Here is a 20,336-nt window from a genome sequence, read left to right as displayed (position 1 = left end):
ACACTTATTTTCTTTTAGAAATTCTGAGCAACTTTAGTGTAAAAAATAGTGGGTTGGTGGAGCTAAAAAGTGATATCTTACTTACAGAAGAGACATAGTATTAACAACATCAATAAAGCATCTTTTATACTGCCTACTCCACTTTTCATTCTGCTATTTGAATTTTATTATGCGCCATAACCTGCTAATACCGTTAAACACATTAAAAATTAATAGTACCATCATTCCTCTATTACAAATTACAGCAGCTACCTAACGTATTGTAGTCATATTTGCAGATTTTTTTAAACTTTCTTTAGTGTCTGTAAGTGTGGTTAACGGACATGGGAAATGATATCATTGTATATTTTACCCACTATTACTTTTTAAGATACTTAGTGTACATAAATAATTTTATTTGCAGAGATAATACACTTTAGAATAACACTGGTTAGAGAGGGAAAAGGAAGAACCTCAAACGTGCAATAAAATACACTCATTTGACAGGCAAGGACATTGATACCCAGATGCCTCTTGGTACACAAAGTTACAAAGTGCAGATTTACTTTGATTTTACAAAGTTGCACCTTTCTTCTGTTCTTTTGTCAAAACAATATACTACTACATATACTACTACTACTACTACTTAAGAATCCCCACACAAGAAAAGAAAAATTTGACTTACTGCTTGCATTTTATCAAATTTACCCCTGAATACTCTGCTTTGCCGTCTAGAACTGTTGTCCTATTGGCCAATCACCCAACAGAATGTCTGTGCCTTAACATAGTCTAACATTATCTGCCTTATACTTTAGTTATCAAAATTATTGGGACTATTGTTTTACAATTATTCAAAACATATTTAAGAAATGCCCACTCCGGGGCACCTGAGTAACTCAGTCACATAAGTGTCTGCCTTCAGCTCATCTCAGGGCCCTGGGATCAAGTTTCACATCAGGCTCTCTGCACAGCAGGGAGTTTGTTTCTCCCTCTCCCTCTGTCTCTCCTCCTACTGGTGCTCTCCCTCTCGCGCTCACTCTCACTCTCTCTCTCAAATAAATAAATAAAATCTTAAAAGAAAAGGAAATGCCCACCCTATAAAATGTGTTATATTAACTAGTAAATAGCGTTTAATCAGTATTATTAAGATGACCTCATTTTCCTCAGTGACCACAACCAAACACAGGGATAGATTAAAGATATAAATTGTGTGCTACTCAATAAATTGTTCTATATTGAATTCTTTCCATACACCAGGAATTGTGGTAGGTACTTTCTATTACCACAACATCACTCACACACAGATAATACATCCTTTTTACAGATGAGGAAATCAAGGCTCAGGGAGATCAGGTTAAACAACTTGGTAAACCTTAAGCTAGTAATTGTCAGAACTACAGTTTAAGTCCAAGTCTTGCTCTAGAGTTCTACTTTTCATGCTAAGTCATGTTACTTCTTTTTCTCAGTAGTGACATCTGTGACAAAAGAGTGGAAAGTGAAACTGGACAGGAACAGTCAAATAAAAGAGATGACTCAATCTTCTTTTAAAGTGAGTTTTCTGAACATCTGAAAAGACCTTGGGATCCCTGTGGCAGAAACTCTGTTTTTGGTTGCTCTGATTATTTCCTGGCCTAAAAGATTTTACCCCAAACCTGAGGGCAAATCAGTCTGACCAGGCTAGAGTAATTAAGACAGTAAGCAACCTGAGTTTTATGGGTGAGATAGGATAGGATTATTTTATCAAAAGGGTTAGATTATTATGAAATGTGTTACAGTCACTTCTTTTTTTATATGTAGAAAAGCTAAAAATAAAAATACTTCTCTGGTATGTCTAATAGATCCTTTTATAAGCCATTATACAGTGCTTTGTCTTGATTTGTCATAATCTCTCCTCTCATTAATCTTCTAACACCCATTCTTAGGAATGTGGAGCAGAGACATGAAGAGAAATTTACTTCTACAGTGTGTGTAATAGTGTGTGTAACATGGGTCCAAGTGGGACAGTAAGTGCCTTTCATGCAAACACAGGAAGAAAAGAGAACCAGGGAAAGTATTTATGTTTCCCTGCCAGTGAAAACTTTGACAAGGGTGATACTGAGATGCACTGTAGGTGAGGTGGAGCCCAGGACAGATCAGGATAGTTATGAGTTCCAGTCTCACACAGAGCTGCCGTAAAGGCAGACTTGAAGAAAGTATCTCAGCCAGAGCAGCTAGAAGATAGACTCATTGCTAGAGAAGAATGAGATGGGAGTTGAGCCAAATTAGAATTAAAATTTCCAAGTTGTTGGCAAGTTTCCTATCAAAGAGTCCCAGGAAAGTGTGGCAAGGACATCCCCAGTGCACGGCCACTTGGGGAAAAATAAGAGTACCAATGGTAGTAGGATTTGGGTGGACAGGATTTGGGATCTGAAGCTGGCCAGGAAGGCTCTCACTCTTATGGAGCTTTTAAATCAGTCATGCATTATTTACTACCATCATGATATGAATTTGTTGTAAATATGTTTGTCCTATGAAGATGATATTTGTACCACCCTAGAAATATTCATGAATATAATTCAGAAAATTCATGAATTCTCACATGGGTGTTTGTCCTGTTGAGTTGTATAATTTACATGATAAATCAAAATATTAGAATAATGACATGTATGTCTGATATAGCATTTAAAGCGGAATAGTAATTTTCCATTTTACCTGTGGTCATTAATACTTTGTTAAAAGAATATAAAGCACATGACATATTTTATTAACTAGATCATGTTTTCCAAATTGAGGAAACTAAGTTCGCAGTGTCAATTTAATTGTTTAACAAATTGTTCAATGCAACAGATTATAGTTTGGGTTTATAATTAATAACTTTTCATAACTTATTTTTAAAGTACTAATTATATTTCACAGTACCTGCAATTATTATGATTTGGGGATAAATGAAATACATGTAAGTCAGACCTGACAGTAACCACTCAAGAAAAGTAACACTGAGTGTAATACGTCAGTGAAAGTACAACATGTTTAAGAGACTATTTCCTTTTCTAGATAACCTATGGAAATAAAATTTCTCACTTAGCGTTTTTTTGTTTGTTTGTTTGTTTGTTTTTTAGTTTGTTCTTGCTGACTTACCTGGAAAAAACCGAATTGGATGGTAGGCAACTTTTAAAAGTAAAATAAGGTATTAATGTAATTTTGAGGCTGGTCAACTAACCCCAACAGAAATTTTTAGGCTTCAGCTCTATTGACATCAATGAAGCTGCCATGTGATACTAGGTCATGTGGGAAGAGATCCATTAAGATCTTTTGAAATATAATCTGGAAAAGAACTTGGCTTGTGGCTTCAAAATTAAATAATCTTTTCTTTAGTGGTGAAAGGAGATCACAGTGGGAAATCTACACTTAATGAGTCTTATGCACTAAGGTATTGATTTTGTCATGTTTAATGGGTGTCTAATCAATGTGAGATACTAAAAGATATAGCTCAAACTAACTCATGGTGTGCCTACATGCAAAGTGAAAAGGAAGCTGATGAATAAGTGTATTTTAATTAGTTCTTTAAAAAAATAATAGTAATTTTAAATAACCAGTGTTTATGAAATTTAAATATCTTATTTTGAACTGATGACAGAATAAAATAAAATGCATTTGAAATTTCTAGATCTTTTCTATAAACCCATAAAAGGAATGCCTATTGATTTTATTCCAATCCCACTTTTATTTCTATTTCTGATAATGCAAATATTTCATTTGCTTCTAATCAAAATAGAATTGGTTCAACATTAACTATTGTGTTTGTTTGTCTGTTTATTTTAAATTAGGGCCTAAGGATTTTTTTTTCCTTTAAAAAAAAATCACTAAAATACAGAATGTCAGAATTCTCCAATCAGAAACAATACGTCAAGGCACAGTAAAGCTGATTGGCTTCTTCAAGCATAGGAGACATGGTTTTTAAATGAAAAGATAATTATCACACTCAGAAAGACTACCCTTAAATGTTATGTTAAAATGATGTGTAAGCTATACTACTACTATAGATATTTTAATATTGAGCTATAAATAGAGGCAAAAGCAAATCCTTCCGTAAAAAAACACAGGCAAATTCCTCTTTCATTTGCACAAACACACAATATCACTAAAGAAGTTGAAATCAAATGAGGATAGGACCCTCAGACCATCATGGGGAACAAAATGCCCAGCAAAGTACATTATACTAACCATTTTATCTCATGAACTGACAGCACCTACCAGAGCTGTTTAATTACAGGACCAGAATAATAATAGAAAAATGCTGCACACAACAGCCCTGTTTCCTATCCTACCTTTGTGGTGACAATGCACAGGCAATCCATCCTGGATCCCTACACAGGACTCAGTACATGGAAATCACACCAGCAAATCAGCAAAGGTGAGAAAAGCCTTTTGATAAATAGCACACAGAGAGAAGCAGAGCCTGGATTCTGCACAGACGGCTTTTCCAAGGGGGCCCCTCATGGGAAACTGGAGCCCTCCTCCACACAGCTCAAAGCAAGCAGGATTCTCCTAGGCACCGGAAAATCCCCTAGAAATCAGCTCCGGCAAAACTTCCCGGCGGCTTGCTGGGCTCCGCGGCTGCATGGTCCTTTAGTGGATTCGGAGATCGGAAAGAGGCTCCTGAGAGTGCCCCGCACAGTTCTACGGTGGAGAGAAGTGTTACACCAGGCACCAGAGAATCACATTTCAGCTCTCGTTCTTGTTTCTGAATTCTGATCTACTGCTTCAGTATACCCATAAGAGCTGCTTTGCCAAAGTCCCCCCTTTGCTGCCTTCGTCTTTCCTACTAACAACTCTGAGTAAGCACAACACAAAAAACGACCCGGCCCATCTATCAAAGGGCTGTCGTTTCGCTGCCAGAACAGCGGCTTTGGATAATAAAAAGCTATTTATTATGAACATGATTCCCCGGGAGTCTGAATGACTCGAAAGATATGACTGAAAAGCTACGGTGCACGCAGTGCTGAATACATCACATCCCAACTCACTTGCAATTACAAGGGCAGCTTCCTACAAATGACTAACAGCTGGAAAAGGAAAATCGGGCCAGGGACATTAAAAACTGCAGATCTGGAGGTTTAACTTAGAAAGATTAAATTTCTTCTTTTCTTTCCGTACCTATTTGTGTGGTCACTGACGTCTGTGAATACACAACCTAAATATTTTAAGAAATAAGTGTATTATAAAATTGGGGTGACAGGAGGTTCCGATGTGTTTACAAAAGTTCCACATTCTGAGAGACAAGAAATGAGTTCTTTTCCCGAACTTTTCCCTCCTCACTGGCTGCCTGCGGGCACTCATTATGTGGGCAGAGCTTTGTGTTCCCTTCTGTAGCATTTCAACAGCCAAGTGATTAACCTTCCCCCTCCCCTCAAATCCCTCCCTATCTTCCAGCAAAACTGCTACACAGACTGCCTTTGAGACGTTTGACAAGCATCACTCTGGATAATAATATACTTTTCCTTCATCCTATTAGACACATAGACAAAGACAGACTGGAAAAGACAGAAAGAAACAGGGGTGCAGAGAGAAGGGGTGGGGGAATTAGAATGAATGACAGAATGGAAAGCACTACCTGATCAATAAAAATGGGAAATCAGTGCCTCCTTTTGCCTCCTAAGAAGAAAACACATGGTCAATTAGATCACTGAGAACATTAAGAAGTGTCTAGGGACCCATACATACTGTGATTACCTCTTTAAGATACCAGTAGAACCATTCCCCACCTACCACACACACACACACACTCATTTTTCATTAAAAAAATATAGTTTCTACAATAAACAATTTTAAAATGGGCTGAACATGTAAAATTAATCCACCTTTCATGAATTATTCAGGTTCTAACCTTAATATCTTCCCGATTGCTAAATAGACGAGTGTCTCAGAAACTGACATGTCATTATTCTACCCAAATGAGAGCACTATCCTACGGATTTTTTTAAAATATCAAAAAGTTCATACCAAATCAGTTATGTGTTCAGAGGAGGAAAGAAAAAAAGGGGTTCAAAAACTTGTTTTTTACAGTTATAAAACTGTTATCCTACTGGTGTAATAAACTTCAGATTATTTCCAAGTTAAACAACACAAATAAAACCCAGGTTCTGGTCCATTCAATTAGGTGACTATCGTATAGTTCAGCAATATCAAAAGGTTAAAAAAATCATCACTTTGATTATTTACATCCCATTTATTACATCATCATAATAATTTAACTCATTTACTTCCTAAACTTGCCTCCAAGTATGTATAACATCACATCTTTGAACTTACCCAGGTTTCAGTGTTTCTGTGACACAAACAAGCTATCCAATATGCAACTGATTGACTGACTGCTATATTCATCCTCAAAATCATTAGGCTTTATGTTCCTACAGCACTTTGAAGTTGATAAAGCACTTGTGATATTCTTACCACTTGAAAATTTAAATGACTTCCCCAGGACAAATATGTAGTAACTTATTGCAAGTCCCAAGTTTTGTTGGTCGTGATCGTAACAGAAACACTCAGGAACTAGAGAAAGGAAATAAATCATGTAGCAGAGTAAGATGGATATTTTACAAGGTACCCTTGTAAGAAAGGTATCTTTGGAACCATATCCATTTCCCTAGAGTAGAGAAAGCTAAGATATGGACAAACTGACATAGGAAGCTTAACTAACCTTCAGCCTGACTAATCACAGATGAAACACTCCACAAACTGTAAAGGCCAACAGAATGAAGGCAACTCATCTAGCATAGCTTCTGGCATACCACATACACTTCCAAAGTCATTCATCTAACATGTTTTTTTTTTTTTAATATTGGTTAACTTAGTATCTTTTAAAAAATGATTTATTTATTTATTTATTTGACAGAGAAAGAGATATCACAAATAGGCAGAGAGGCAGGAGGTGGGGGGGAGTAGGCTCCCCGCTGAGCAGAGAGCCCGAGGCGGGGCTCCATCCCAGGACCCTGAGATTATGACCTGAGCCAAAGGCAGAGGCTTAACCCACTGAGGCACTCGGGCACCCCTAACATGTGTTTATTGAGGGCTTGCTATATGATTTTTGGATTAATGTTTGTATCCCTTACTAGAACAAGGGCTCTTTATTGGCAATTTTGACTCTATATTCCCTTTGCCTACTGCAGTATCTCATTAACTCAACAAATGGGTTTAACAATGTACTTATGTGGGGACACAAGGGTGAGTAAAAGCTAGCCAAATTCCTGCCTACAAATGTATCAACTAGTACAGTACAGCAAGCACTTGGGGTATTTGAGAATCACAACACAGAGGCATTTAATCCAGAATAGAGGAGCCAGGGAAAGCTATACAGAGAGGAACCTTGTATTGAGTTGAGAAGGACCCACAGGGTTAGCTAGGAGTTGTGAGGAAGAAGAATGTAATGCACACTTTATATTTGAAAAAGAAGTAAATCAATACTATTTTTCATCTTTATGCAAGCAGCTTACATGTACACATCTAGTGAGTTTCCATTAAATAAAAGCACTTTAGAGCAGGCATTTTACAAACAACATGCAGCCTCTGCTGGGGAAAAAAAAGAGCATCATTCATGTAATGTTAAGTGAGTACAAATGTGCTGCAAAAGCATGTGGAATATACATGTTCTATAATCATTAGGCTGTGTTTACCACATGTGATTAATTGGACAACATTTGTATGTTTAGATAAAAGAAAATAACTAACATTTTGAAGTGTAGTTCTATTTAGGCTGCAGCTTTCTACTTTGTGTATACCTTGCTCTCCATTGATTTTCCTCAGATGTAAAGATGATAGAAGATAATCCACTTCTTTGTCTCAAGGGAAACATTCTTTTATTTTTAAAATTAACAGGGCATCAGCTTGAAGTTTTTCTTTCTTTTTTTTTTTTTTTTTTTACAGACATAGAGCTCGATTGGGTCTGTGATTTCACAAGAAGTATTTGCCAAGATATAAAGCCACAGCCTGAAAATTGCTTTACTTGATTTGATATTCCTTAAGGTTAATGATACCAATCCAGGAACATATTGATTCTAAGTAAAATCAACCATTGGAGGTTTGATATCAGAAAATTACTTTTATAAATTACTTGTACTAAGCCTGTATCCTAACTATTTATATGCATTACTTTGTTTTTCCCCCCATGGGGGGAAAAAATCTAAGAGTGAAAAATATCCTTTGCTTATTCTCCTAGAATCTAAACCCCTCGAGTACAGATACAATGTAATTCTCTGCCACCTAGTATGATATCCTTACTTAAGAGGTACAAAATAAATATTTGGGGAATGAAAGAATGATCACCGATTCAGTTATGTTGTTAATTTTTTCTTGATAAGAGATATTTTTAACCTATGATATGCACCCTTCGTCCACTTGAGAACCATATGTACAGATAGCTATCATTGATAGAGAGATATATAGATATATGAATATATATATGAGAGACTATATATTACATGTATTGTATATTTAAGAAATAGATTGGTTTTATATATCTAAAGATATCTGAAGATATTTGCAAATACAAATATTTATATTTATTATATTTATATTTGTCATGTGGCTATTATCAGAAATCATGTGTCAGATACTTTATACATATTATCTCTGATGGTCACTATACCCTTCAAAAAGGAAATACAACCCCTGTTTCATAGATGAAGAAACTGAAGCTCTCTGAGATTATGTAATTCGCCGTAGGTGACACAGCCCCTAAATTACTCCAAACCAGAATACATTGTGCTTTCCATACCCCAAATCCTGAGGCAGTTTCTACCTCACTGGGTGGGTCCAACCTCACAGTGAGACACAAACAGATGGGAAAGGCCTTCTCCAGCAGAAGGTAGCTTCTACTCTGTGCAGACTAATTACAAACAACTTGCATTCTCCCTAAAAAGACAGGCACATCTCTGGGCTCCTATACTGAGGTCGTTAGAGCTTATAAGGGCCTTGGGAGTAGCCCACAAGGAATAGCCTCCAGTTAGAAAGATTAGCTCCAAGGGAAATAACTGAAGAAATCCACCCACATGGACTTCCATCCCGTCTGTCTGTTCTTCATATACCCAGGACAGCAGGCGCAGAAATGACATCTGCATAGCTTGTTAGCTTAGTAAAATAAATAGACTTCAGGCAGATCATGGCAAAATGCCTGCCCTCATTTCCAAACTCTCCAGAGGCAAATAGGAAATTAGGATCAACTAGAAAAGGACTGACTTCTCTAGACAGTTTCCATGATGAAAAAATACCTGGGTGGTATCACATCTTGAAAATGATTTAGGAAAGGTAGGAGTCTACGTATTCTGTGTATGTTAAGTATGTACGTTTCTTTGTAAGGCACACATAAATATTAAATAAAATTTTTGAATGAATCAAAAATTACCACCAGAAATCAAGAAGTATTCATTTTTCACCTACTTTTCCACAATGGTTTGCATGTCAGTTTTGCTCATCTAAGTGAACTGAAACATATGTAACTGATAACCATGTAAACACTCCCCCTTATTATCATCAAATTGAAACAATCTTTGAAATTTAGATAATTACAGATGGTAAACTATAAATGATAAAAAAAAAATTCAATAAAAACCACTTCCCTAAAAAAAAAACAAAGTTTATATAAAGTTTGTTGAACATTAAGTACATTCCTTATAAAGCTTAATTTTTCCTACTGTTATCCAATGCTGTGAGTCGAATAGAGTTTAATAATCCCAATAATTGTGCATAGGCCACAAATCTGGAAAGCTATATGATCTGAAATGCTATTTCAAGTTGATTTAATCACCTCTGTAGTATTTGTTTACTGCCCTTCCCACACTCTACCTTTTTACATCCCATTACACTGGCCTGCTATCTGTTCCTCAAACATAGTGTTTCACTCTCATTCTTCCTCATGGCCTTGAATTTGTTGCTCCCTCTGTCTGAAACCCTCTTCCCCTGGGTTTCCATACAGCTGTCTCCTTTCTCATCATTAAGGTCTCTGCTCAGATGTTAGCACTTTATAAGCCCTTCCCCAACTGACCTCCTTAATTAAATTACATTCCCTTCTATCATTCTCTATTAAATAATCCTATTTATTTCCTTCATAGGAAACATCACAATCTGAAATTATCTTCTTTATTCATATCTTACCATATCCTCTATTTGAAATGTATTCCTGGGAGCAAGAAGTTTGTCTGTTTTGTCTGTGGCTGTATCACCAGTATTTAGAACAGTGGCCAGATGTGTAGCAGATGTGAAAGTCTTTTTTGAATGAATAGTAAGATGTATCCCAGAGAAACTCTTTTTTTTTTTTTTTAAACAGTGTTAGAATCAGGATACAACATGAGATTTGCACTCTATCACTTTTAATATAGCTTGGTTTCTCAATATGTGTTTACACTAACCACAGTATTTACAAATACAGAAAATAAAGAGTAATTTTCAGATTTAGCATTAACTTTTTATTTGGCAGGCTGTAATTAGACACATTCATATACATATTCTCATTGAGTATTTACAACCAGTGAATTAAGTATAATTTTACAGGTGACGAAACTGAGACTCAGGAAAAATTGACTTGCTCAAATTTATATAGCTATTCGGTTGGTAAACTAGTGCATGGTGGGCACGCTACTGACTTAGCAGATGAACCAGGTCACGAAGCTTGATCATCTAATGCCACGTCCCATTCCGTCTTCAGTATAATGCTGATCTGATGTACTTTCAAAATCATTAACTCGTCTATCCAGGTAGTAAATACCATAAACTTCAAATGTTTGGTTCGAGGGCTCTATATCTGAATATTCTCTGAACTGTCAGTGTGTGGCTTGCTGTTTTCAAACATTTGTAAAGCAAAATAAAACAAAACAAAACAAAAACTAAGTTCCTAAATACAGAAATATCAAATAACCAGAATATCATTTCTGTAGTATTTGCGTTGCTTCAGAGGCAACTAGTAAATCAGTAATTGACATTTGGATTGACTAGCTAAAATTGTTTTATGAATATGTCAGAGTTGGTAACACAAAAACCTGATCTCCTGCATTGCTAGTAAAGAAGTCTAGTCATTGTTCTTTAAAAGGCAGAACACTGAACCTGAGGCCTTACAAGATGCTCAAAGATAAAGCACAGTATCTTCAACAACCAGAAAATGAGGAGTAATTACATTCTACCTTTTATGTTAGTAAACCAAATTAGCCAGAGTTAACTACAGTATCTCATTAAAAAGAAAAGATTATTCCCCATTAATCCAGATACTTAGAAGTTTACCATTTTGCTTTCACTGACATTAGGAAATAGAAAATATACTCAGTGCTAAAATGGTCTGAATATCATGAGTTTAATTTTAATAAATAACTACATAATATTTAAACTTGTCCAGATGGAGTGAACACCTTGGGAGGTGGTAAATATCCTATAACTAGAGGCTTTCCAGGAGAAGACAGATTCTCCCTTATAGGACAGTAATAGAGGAAATTTAGGACTGAGCAGAATCATTGCTTCAAATTACTATTAAAATTACTTTTAATCCTCTGAGTCTGTGTTTTTTTCAGACTGGGGGGCAATCAGTTTGTAAGTCTTGCTATGTGGAACTTGAAGCTGATATGGGGTGGGAGTGAGAGGATGATTCTGTGGTATTTCTGAACTTAGTTCTCCAGGAAGATTAACTTGGAACCATTTTATAACTTGGAACCATTTTAAAGTAAGGACCATGGGGAGCATCTAAGGTATCTATATAAAGGCAAGGAAATCCCCATTCTGCTCTCATTCCCTAAAACAAACAAACACAAAAATCTTCTTCCCCATGGCTGAGTTGCATTAAGGAAAAGAAGATTCCTTATAAATATTGTCAAGGACAGTAAATAGTGAAATAGAGACAAGTTGCCAAAGTTATTCTCAATCAGAAGGTGCAGGTATTTAACAGAGTACATTAACAGATACATTTTAATCTGAAAAAAAATTAAGGCAATGTTGGGATTCTCTAACAATAACTTTCCTATTCTATCAAAGTGTTATAAGTGTATTATAACTTAAAACATAAATTATCTAGTCACATTAGATTAGGAAATTGAGGCATAGATTGGCCAAGTGATTTGTCCAAGAACTCCCAAATAATCAGAGGACAAAGACAATGACCCAAGATCTCCGGCTTCTAATTATGACCTACTCCTACATCATGCTTCCTTTTGTCTGATAGTTTCTTATAGTCAAATTTCTCTCCACCCAATTACCTCTCTGTTCTTGTTAAAAGAGACCTAACTTTATGTCCCATCCAGTACGGTATTTGCATAGTATCCACTTAATACCTTCACCAGTTTTAATTCACAAGATTAGCTCTTTTCTGCTTAAGAAATTAGATTTAAAGTACCAAAGAACCAAAACATTATCTAAAACTTAAATACTTTTAGGAGACATTTAGTTCTCCAGTCATGTCTCCAAATGTAAATAATAATCAGAATATTTAGCTATCAGTCCTTTTGTTTCATTTGTTCCTTATTATGGCCCTACAAGATAGAGACTACCTACATTTTACAAATAGCAATAGAGGCCATTTAATCTGCTTGAGGTTGCATGACTAATTAGTGGTAGAGCCAAGATATAAACTGTGGTATCTGACTGTGGACCTTATTCTCTTTTCACTCTATCACACTGTCTTACTTTTGATATCACACTTGGTTCTTAACCAATTTTTCCAACACTCTAATAATACTTCCCCTTAGCTGTTCTGCCATTATCTCAAATTTAAGACGTCATTATTGAATTCATTCTGCTTGTCCATTAGGCAACCTAAATATCCCCATTTTCATTCTGATATCACCCATCTCTCAAATCTACTTGTTAACCAAGTCCTGTCAAAATTCCCTCCTCTCCCAGTGATCTGATTAGAAATCCTCATTGTTTCTCACTAGGATTCTAGAAAACTGTATCTCCAGACTTCACCTTTTGTTTATTAGATTTAATTGAACATGGAGCATAGCCCTAAAAGATACTTCCACTTATTTAAGATTGTTCAAAGGAAATAATAAAATAAAGGAACCACATTAAATTTAAAATATTTCTTTATCAGTAAAGGTCTAGAATTCTCATTGATATCTTTATTTTCATTTCCTAATTTTAATTTTCTTACTAGATTTATAAAATTTCATCAGATCTGGAAAACACATCTATAATAAATTTTGCAAATTCTTTTGCCCTTTGTAACTTCAGAGTTTTCCACATCATATGACAAGTGGCATGATTCTTAAGTCCTGAAACTGGAGCAAGATAAAGTTTGCAGTTGAAAAAACTACTTTGTAAAAGAAGAGAAATCAATTGTCTAAACTTCAATGATGGCAAAAAGCATCTCCAAACATACTGAAATTCCACTGAAAGTATAACAAAATGGGGTAATTTTCCCTGCTGACCAGAAATAAGGAATGTAAATGAAAGTTAATCTCTAGGGCACCTGGGTGGCTCAGTCAGTTAAGCAGCTGCCTTTGGCTCAGGTCATGATCCTAGGGTCCTGGGATGGAGACCTGCATTGGGCTCCCTGCTCGGTGGAGAGCCTGCTTCTCCCTCTCTCTCTGTGCTCTCTCTCTCGCATTCTCACTCTTTTTCTTGCTCTCTCAAGAAAATGGTAAACTTCTAAGTATCTGGATTTGGGAGAAGATATTTGCAAATGACAGTACAGACAAAAGATTGATATCCAGGATCTATAGAGAACTCCTCAAACTCAACACACACAAAACAGATAATCATATCAAAAAATGGGCAGAAGATATGAACAGACACTCTCCAATGAAGACATACAAATGGCTATCAGACACATGAAAAAATGTTCATCATCACTAGCCATCAGGGAGATTCAAATTAAAACCACATTGAGATATCACCTTTCACCAGTTAGAATGGCCAAAATCAGCAAGACAGGAAACAACATGTGTTGGAGGGGATGTGGAGAAAGGGGAACCCTCTTACACTGTTGGTGGGAATGCAAGTTGGTGCAGCCTCTTTGGAGAACAGTGTGGAGATTCCTCAAGAAATTAAAAATAGAACTTCCCTATGACCTGCAATTGCACTACTGGGTATTGACCCCAACAATACAGATGTAGTGAAAAGAAGGGCCATCTGTACCCCAATGTTTATAGCAGCAATGGCCACGGTCGCCAAACTGTGGAAAGAACCAAGATGCCCTTCAACGGACGAATGGATAAGGAAGATGTGGTCCATATACACTATGGAGTATTAGGCCTCCATCAGAAAGGATGAATACCCAACTTTTGTAGCAACATGGATGGGACTGGAAGAGATTATGCTGAGTGAAATAAGTCAAGCAGAGAGAGTGAATTATCATATGGTTTCATTTATTTGTGGAGCATAACAAATAGCATGGAGGACATGGGGAGTTAGGAGAAGGCAGTTGGGGGAAATTGGAAGTGGACGTGAACAATGAGAGACTATGGACTCTGAAAAACAATCTGAAGGGTCTGAAGAGGTGGGGGGGTGGGAGGTTGGGGGAACCAGGTGGTGGGTATTAGAGAGGGCATGGACTGCATGGAGCACTGGGTGTGGTACAAAAACAATGAATACTGTTATGCTGAAAATAAATAAATAAAATGATTAAAAAAATAAATAAATAAAATCTTTAAAAAGTTATTTCTGATTCTGATTTTTTTGGATCAATATTTTTAGGGAAGACATCTCCCACGTGGCATAATAACTTCCAGAAGCCTGTTATGAATTAAGTTATGGTCAAAAGTGGGCAACTATGAGTAGAGAGCAATATAGACATTAATATGTTTCTGAATGATGTTAGAAAATCAGCACACAGAGTTTTTAGGAGGCTCACCAACAAATGAGAACTGCAAACAAGAAACCTAAAGAGTATGTATGGTGCATTTCTTCTATCTTAATTGCCTTATAAAACCCCGAATCCCTTTCTAGGTCTTCCCTAAATTGACTGTTTTAAAGCATGTTATAGAAAAGATGTCGAGTGACTCTTCAGAGGGAAGTCCAGAGGTTTACTACTCATGGCAGTAATTCTCAAATTGTAGCAAACCTAAGAATCCATTGGAGGGCTCATTAAAATACAGATGTCTGGGTCCCATTCTGAGCATTTCTGATTCACTTGTTCTAAAGTGGAGCCTAAGAGTTAACTTTTCTGACAAGTCTTTAGAAGATAATAATGCTGGTTGTTGAGGGACCACACTTTAAGAATCATGGGTCTGGGTGTCTGGGTGCCTCAGTTGGTTAAGCATTTGCCTTTGGCTCTGGTCATTATCCCAGGATCCTGGGATCAAGTCCTACATGAGGCTCCCTGCTCAGCAGGGAGTCTGCTTCTCCATCTCCCTCTGCCCCTTCCCCCTGCTTGTTCTCTCTATATTTCTCTCTCTCTGTCAAATAAATAAATAAAATCTTTTTAAAAAAGAAAAAAAGAAAAAAAGAATCACTGGCCCATGAGCTGGGTTGTTGAAATTTTCTCAAACTAATGTGGCATAATGAAGATGTTCCTGTTTTTTGTTCTAGATACGTGTCTACCACATAAGTCTAAATTTGTGTGAGGCTCATTAGCTATTGCTGGCTAACATACTTAATTGTATTATTAGTGGACTCTATTTATACAATATAATTTGTCTGCTATTGACTGCCACAGAATGATTAGACTTTATATCTGGAAGAATCCTAAAAAATAATCTGATCTAACACCCTAATTATGAAGATGAAGAAATGAATGTCCAGTGTAATAGATCTAAACAACTGTGATTTCCAAATTGTGATTTACTGTCAATAGCCTTTGAAGAATTGTCTATGAACTAAATAGCTACAGTAACATCTTGTGTTCTTATAATAATCATGACTACCCTTTTGTTTGTGACAGAATTAATTTTCTTCTCAAGATAATTAAGAATTTCACACTGATGCTTACTTTAATTTAATCAGAACTTATTTTGAACAGCAACAAGTAGAAATCAAGGCAGGAGCCTCCTCTTGACCAAAGGGTTTCCAGCCAAAAAGAAATGGTATAGACTTAGTTATGTAATATAGATTAGGACCCAAGGAAACCCTAAGAACTAACTGTAACAATGTCTACCATTTTAATAAAACAAATGTAAGACTTGAAATTTATTTCAAAAGAATAAAAATCTACTATTTGCCAGATAGTACAAAACATGTTCATATTTAAGATCTCATTAAAATCTCATAACTAACCTATGAGATTAAAAAACTAAAGCTCTTATAGTTTAAATAGCATAGGCTAGCAATATATTTTCCCATGATAAAAACACAAAAGTTTTCCTAATATATTTACCAGCACTTACTTAATTTAGCTGCTTGACAAGTTGGCACATTTGTATTCTCCTAAGGCCTGATGATTTCATTTTCAGGAAGCAAGAATACAAATATCCTTTGGACAGTCAGGAAGTCTAAAAATTTGTTTTAGATATATATATATAGATAGATATCTATATATACATAAATAAAATAGTATGGACATTCACCCTCCCTCTCGCCTTTTGGAGAAAAATAGTGCCACTGCCAAATTAGATAACTTCCTTTCCTGGAAACACTTTTAGCATATTATTACAGTCTCAAATAGTTTGAATAACAGATTCAATGTTAAACAAAATCATTTTTCAGCAGAGGAGACAACAGTCTTTTATAGAGGTGGTCCATAAACTTTTTACTAGTTAAATTTGGCTCTAGGTTCCACAGATTCCTTACAAAGAGAAATACAACTTACCATCCAACCTTTCTTATGTTAACTAAATTCTTCGCAGTCATTGATGAGGGATAGAAGCAGAAAAATGTCCACCTTTAGTCCAGAAGGCTGACTTATAGCTTACATAGTTTTGATAAGGATCAAATAGGTACTGGTTGCGGCATTCTTAAAGAATCTCATATCTGTTTGTGTATCTTACCAATAGCTAATATCGAGCTGAATGATAAGCAGCAGAGAAATCTTGTGAAAATAGTTTTAGGAGTAGAAATTTGAAGACAGCTATGATCTAATATTCCCTGCACATCCCCTCCCCCTTGAGCATTAAGCATATAACCACCAGTTTCATATAGCAAAAGTGCAGCTTTTTCTGCCCATGGGCACTAAGTTGCACTACAAAATATCTGAAGCATTCTTTCTTGACCATTCTCTCCAGACCCCATTTCATAATGATGAAAATTCGTAATTGCAACTGACTCAGAACTTTGCCCAGGTTCCAAGATCAAGTCAACATTAAGAGGTTCAACTAATTGGCAGTGACAGAAAACAGCCCAGGTTATAAATGATAATCAACAGAAAAACTGTCCTTTACTGACATTTACCATTCAGTAGACATACCACCCCATATCTGAAAGAAACTTGAAGGCTTATAGAGCCATAATGAAGACTCCTTCTGCCTACTAACAGAAGATTCAGAAGAAAGGCAAGAAGCAACATCACTGAAGGCATATTTCAAGAAGCCTCACTAAAGCCAATACTTAGGAATCATATCCCAAAATAATTTTATGTGTGCTTTAAATACTTATCAGATGTTCATAAAAATAATCATGATTTATTTTCTTGTTTTCATGATTAAATTTGATGTCTTTATCAATAAAATGGAAAATGGAACCCCAATTTATATCATTGGGCTAAATAAGGATCAATTTGTGGCAATCAATCAGGAATAAATCTGAGGTTACTGATTAATAAAATATTTGTACTTGGAAATACACATACTTTCATTGGATTCAAGTTATTCCTGAATCTAAAGCACTATGATCTCTTTAACATTACCATATAGATGATTGATTGGGATTCCCTACTTTGAATAAATATACATGACAACCACAAAAAAGTATGATTGAAATATATTTCAGATTTCTTAGGGAAAGCTATTGCCCAAAAACCCCAATAGGGGGCGCCTCGGTGCTCAGTCCTTAAGTGCCTTTGGCTCAGGTCATGATCTCAGGGTCCTGGCATCGAGTCATGCATAGGGCTGCCTGCTTCTCCCTCTCCCACTCCTCCTGCTTGGATTCTTTCTCCCACTGTCTCTCTCGCTGACAAATAAATAAATAAAATCTTAAAAAACAAAAACAAAAACAAAAACAAAACCTCCAATAGGACCTAAAAAGCCACTACTGAAGTCTCACATGAGGGTTCTTCTGTCCTGAACCATACAGGAGAAGACAGGAGAAGTGAAGTAGCTTACCAAACGGTTGTGTGATTACCAGCAACTTAAGAATATACAACAAAACGCACGAAGAACGCAAAATTCTCAAAAATGAAAACACAACAACTGTTCAAAATGATACATACCCAATGTCAACTCAGTAGCAGGAGAACCCAATATGCTGACCAGGTGGAATTTAGGTTACACTTCACAGAGAAAAAAACCATATCTTTCCCATTAAACACAGAAACAAAGAAAGCACTCTAACACTTACTCTTGTCTTTTTGCCAGTTTCATTTTCAAAACACTGATTGTCTTTATTTTGCTCAATACATGAAGCATTTTCTTTTGGCCCACTGCAATCTGTAAGCTAAAAAAAAAAATAGTTTAAGAAAGCAATACTTCCCTATTTGTTCTCTGCAATGTGAATTAAGTGTTTTTCAAACTTTTAGCATGCACATTAAAATGTCTACGACCTGGATAAATATTATTCAGTATTGCTTATGTTAGTTTTAGAATATGACTGCACTTTCTAACCCATTTTTATATTGCTCCCAAAAAGAAAACATAAAATGGGACAGTTATTCAAAGGCAAGTTTTTATAAATTTCAAAGCTTTTCACCAGGGACTGTTAAACATAGGTGATTCAAGTATAACTTGATAATCTGGTAAAAGCTGAACATGATTAATAGGAAGATGAACATAGAAGGGCTAATTTCATCTTATGTATATTCCCATACTTGGAGGAATTTGTTGGAGCCCTCAGAATTAGCAGAGGCACTGACTATTTTCATTATGGGCTATCTTTTCAAGGATCTTTGTATAACCACAGCTTTGGATGATAAAAATATTTACTTCCAGAGCAGAAGATAAGTTTGCTTACTGAACATCATAAAAATTCCCGTTCCCTAGACTGAGGGTTATTCTCCACTGCATGGGAATGTATCACTTGGCCAATTTTGCATCATCCTACAGGAACTGGGGCTTGAGAAACTGCTATCTAGCTACGCTACAGTGGTAAATAATAAAGTCCCTTGGCTTTGTCCTAGGAGTCTTGTGACATTCTGGCATTCATGAAACCATGTCACATTCTTAGATTACAAGTAGGGTTAAATCTTAGCCCCTTCACAGTTCTTGACAGTTGTGATGAGGACAGAATGCTGACACTCATGTTTTTCTGGAAAAGAAAGAATCAGAGACTTGCAGATTGATGAACGGGATTTCTAGGATCCCCTTGGGAATTGGTAGCCAACATGTTAATGAACTTTATGCTCAACTGCTTAATAATGATCCTCCAGTTTAATACCTGTTAAGGCATTTACAAATTATGAATAAAGGAATTTATGAAGTGATTCCAGGCCAAGTACTGGGAAATAAACTCAAAGACAGCTCCCAGATGGTGCCCTGGTTGTTGCTGACTATCCCCTGATGGTGGGACATCCTCACCAATCTACCAGTCACCCTCAAGTCCCAAGATTCATTCTGGATGAGCAGAAGTTCTCACTCTTTTTCAGACTACAGTTATAGGGCAATGTACCCATGCTGATTAGGAAAGGAGAGAAACAAGCAACTATTATGAGCAGAAACCAAGATTTCCCTGATTCTTGTCTATTGTAGATGCTCCTCTTCTTCCATAGTTTACATCAGCCATTGTGATTAACATATTGCATTATAAATCACATGTTTATATATCTGTCTGTCCTATTAGAGTTCCTTGGAGGACAGGTATTCTATCTTACTATTTATCAATTTTTAGAGATTAATAAATATTTATTTAATGAATGAAAAAATAAAGATTAAGTTAAATAAATTGATGAACACTTAACTAAAGGAAAAAAGAAGGAACAGGGCTCCAATCTGGCTAAGAGGAATGTCAAGCTCACCTATCTGTACTAAGATAGCTTCGACACCAGAAATACAGAGTCATTTACTTTTTGCTCAGTCCAGATTGCTGCCATTTTCACTATGATGATGAATGCAAGCAACAATTATGGCAGTGCAGGCTCAGTGAGCAGCTTTATTCCCATTGGTCTCATCAGGGCCTTACCGTGGGCATCCACATGAGTGATGGGCATCTACATGAAATAACACCACCACACCTTGTGTCCTGGGGAAGCACATGGTTAATATGCCAGTCTTTAGGTTGGCAGCTTTGGTGCTGTTATAGGACTTCAGTTGAACCAAAAACAGTATTAGTCCACTTTCACTGAGCTGCAAACCATCTATACACCCCTCAAAATCACAAGTAAA

The 20,336-nt window shown here is 36.2% G+C and overlaps 1 protein-coding gene across 9 annotated transcripts in view; it reads right to left on the bottom strand.

Moving 5' to 3' along the window:
• DLG2 (discs large MAGUK scaffold protein 2) overlaps positions 1-20,336 on the bottom strand; it is a 1,980,468-nt gene that overhangs the window by 1,514,520 nt on the left and 445,612 nt on the right. For 7 of the 9 annotated variants that reach the window (XM_032852928.1, XM_032852923.1, XM_032852924.1 and 4 more), the window contains one exon: positions 18,361-18,456. In XM_032852928.1, coding sequence (XP_032708819.1) covers positions 18,361-18,456 — 96 coding nt within the window. Of the gene's footprint in view, positions 1-4,286; positions 4,518-18,360; positions 18,457-20,336 lie in introns of those variants that run through there. The other 2 variants (XM_032852932.1, XM_032852938.1) reach the window with 2 other exon arrangements.

This window comes from Lontra canadensis, unplaced genomic scaffold (genome assembly GCF_010015895.1).
Source record: "Lontra canadensis isolate GAN:19392208 unplaced genomic scaffold, GSC_riverotter_1.0 scaffold7, whole genome shotgun sequence".
NCBI classification, from domain to species: domain Eukaryota; kingdom Metazoa; phylum Chordata; class Mammalia; order Carnivora; family Mustelidae; genus Lontra; species Lontra canadensis.
This window is presented reverse-complemented; position numbering and strand designations above follow the sequence as displayed.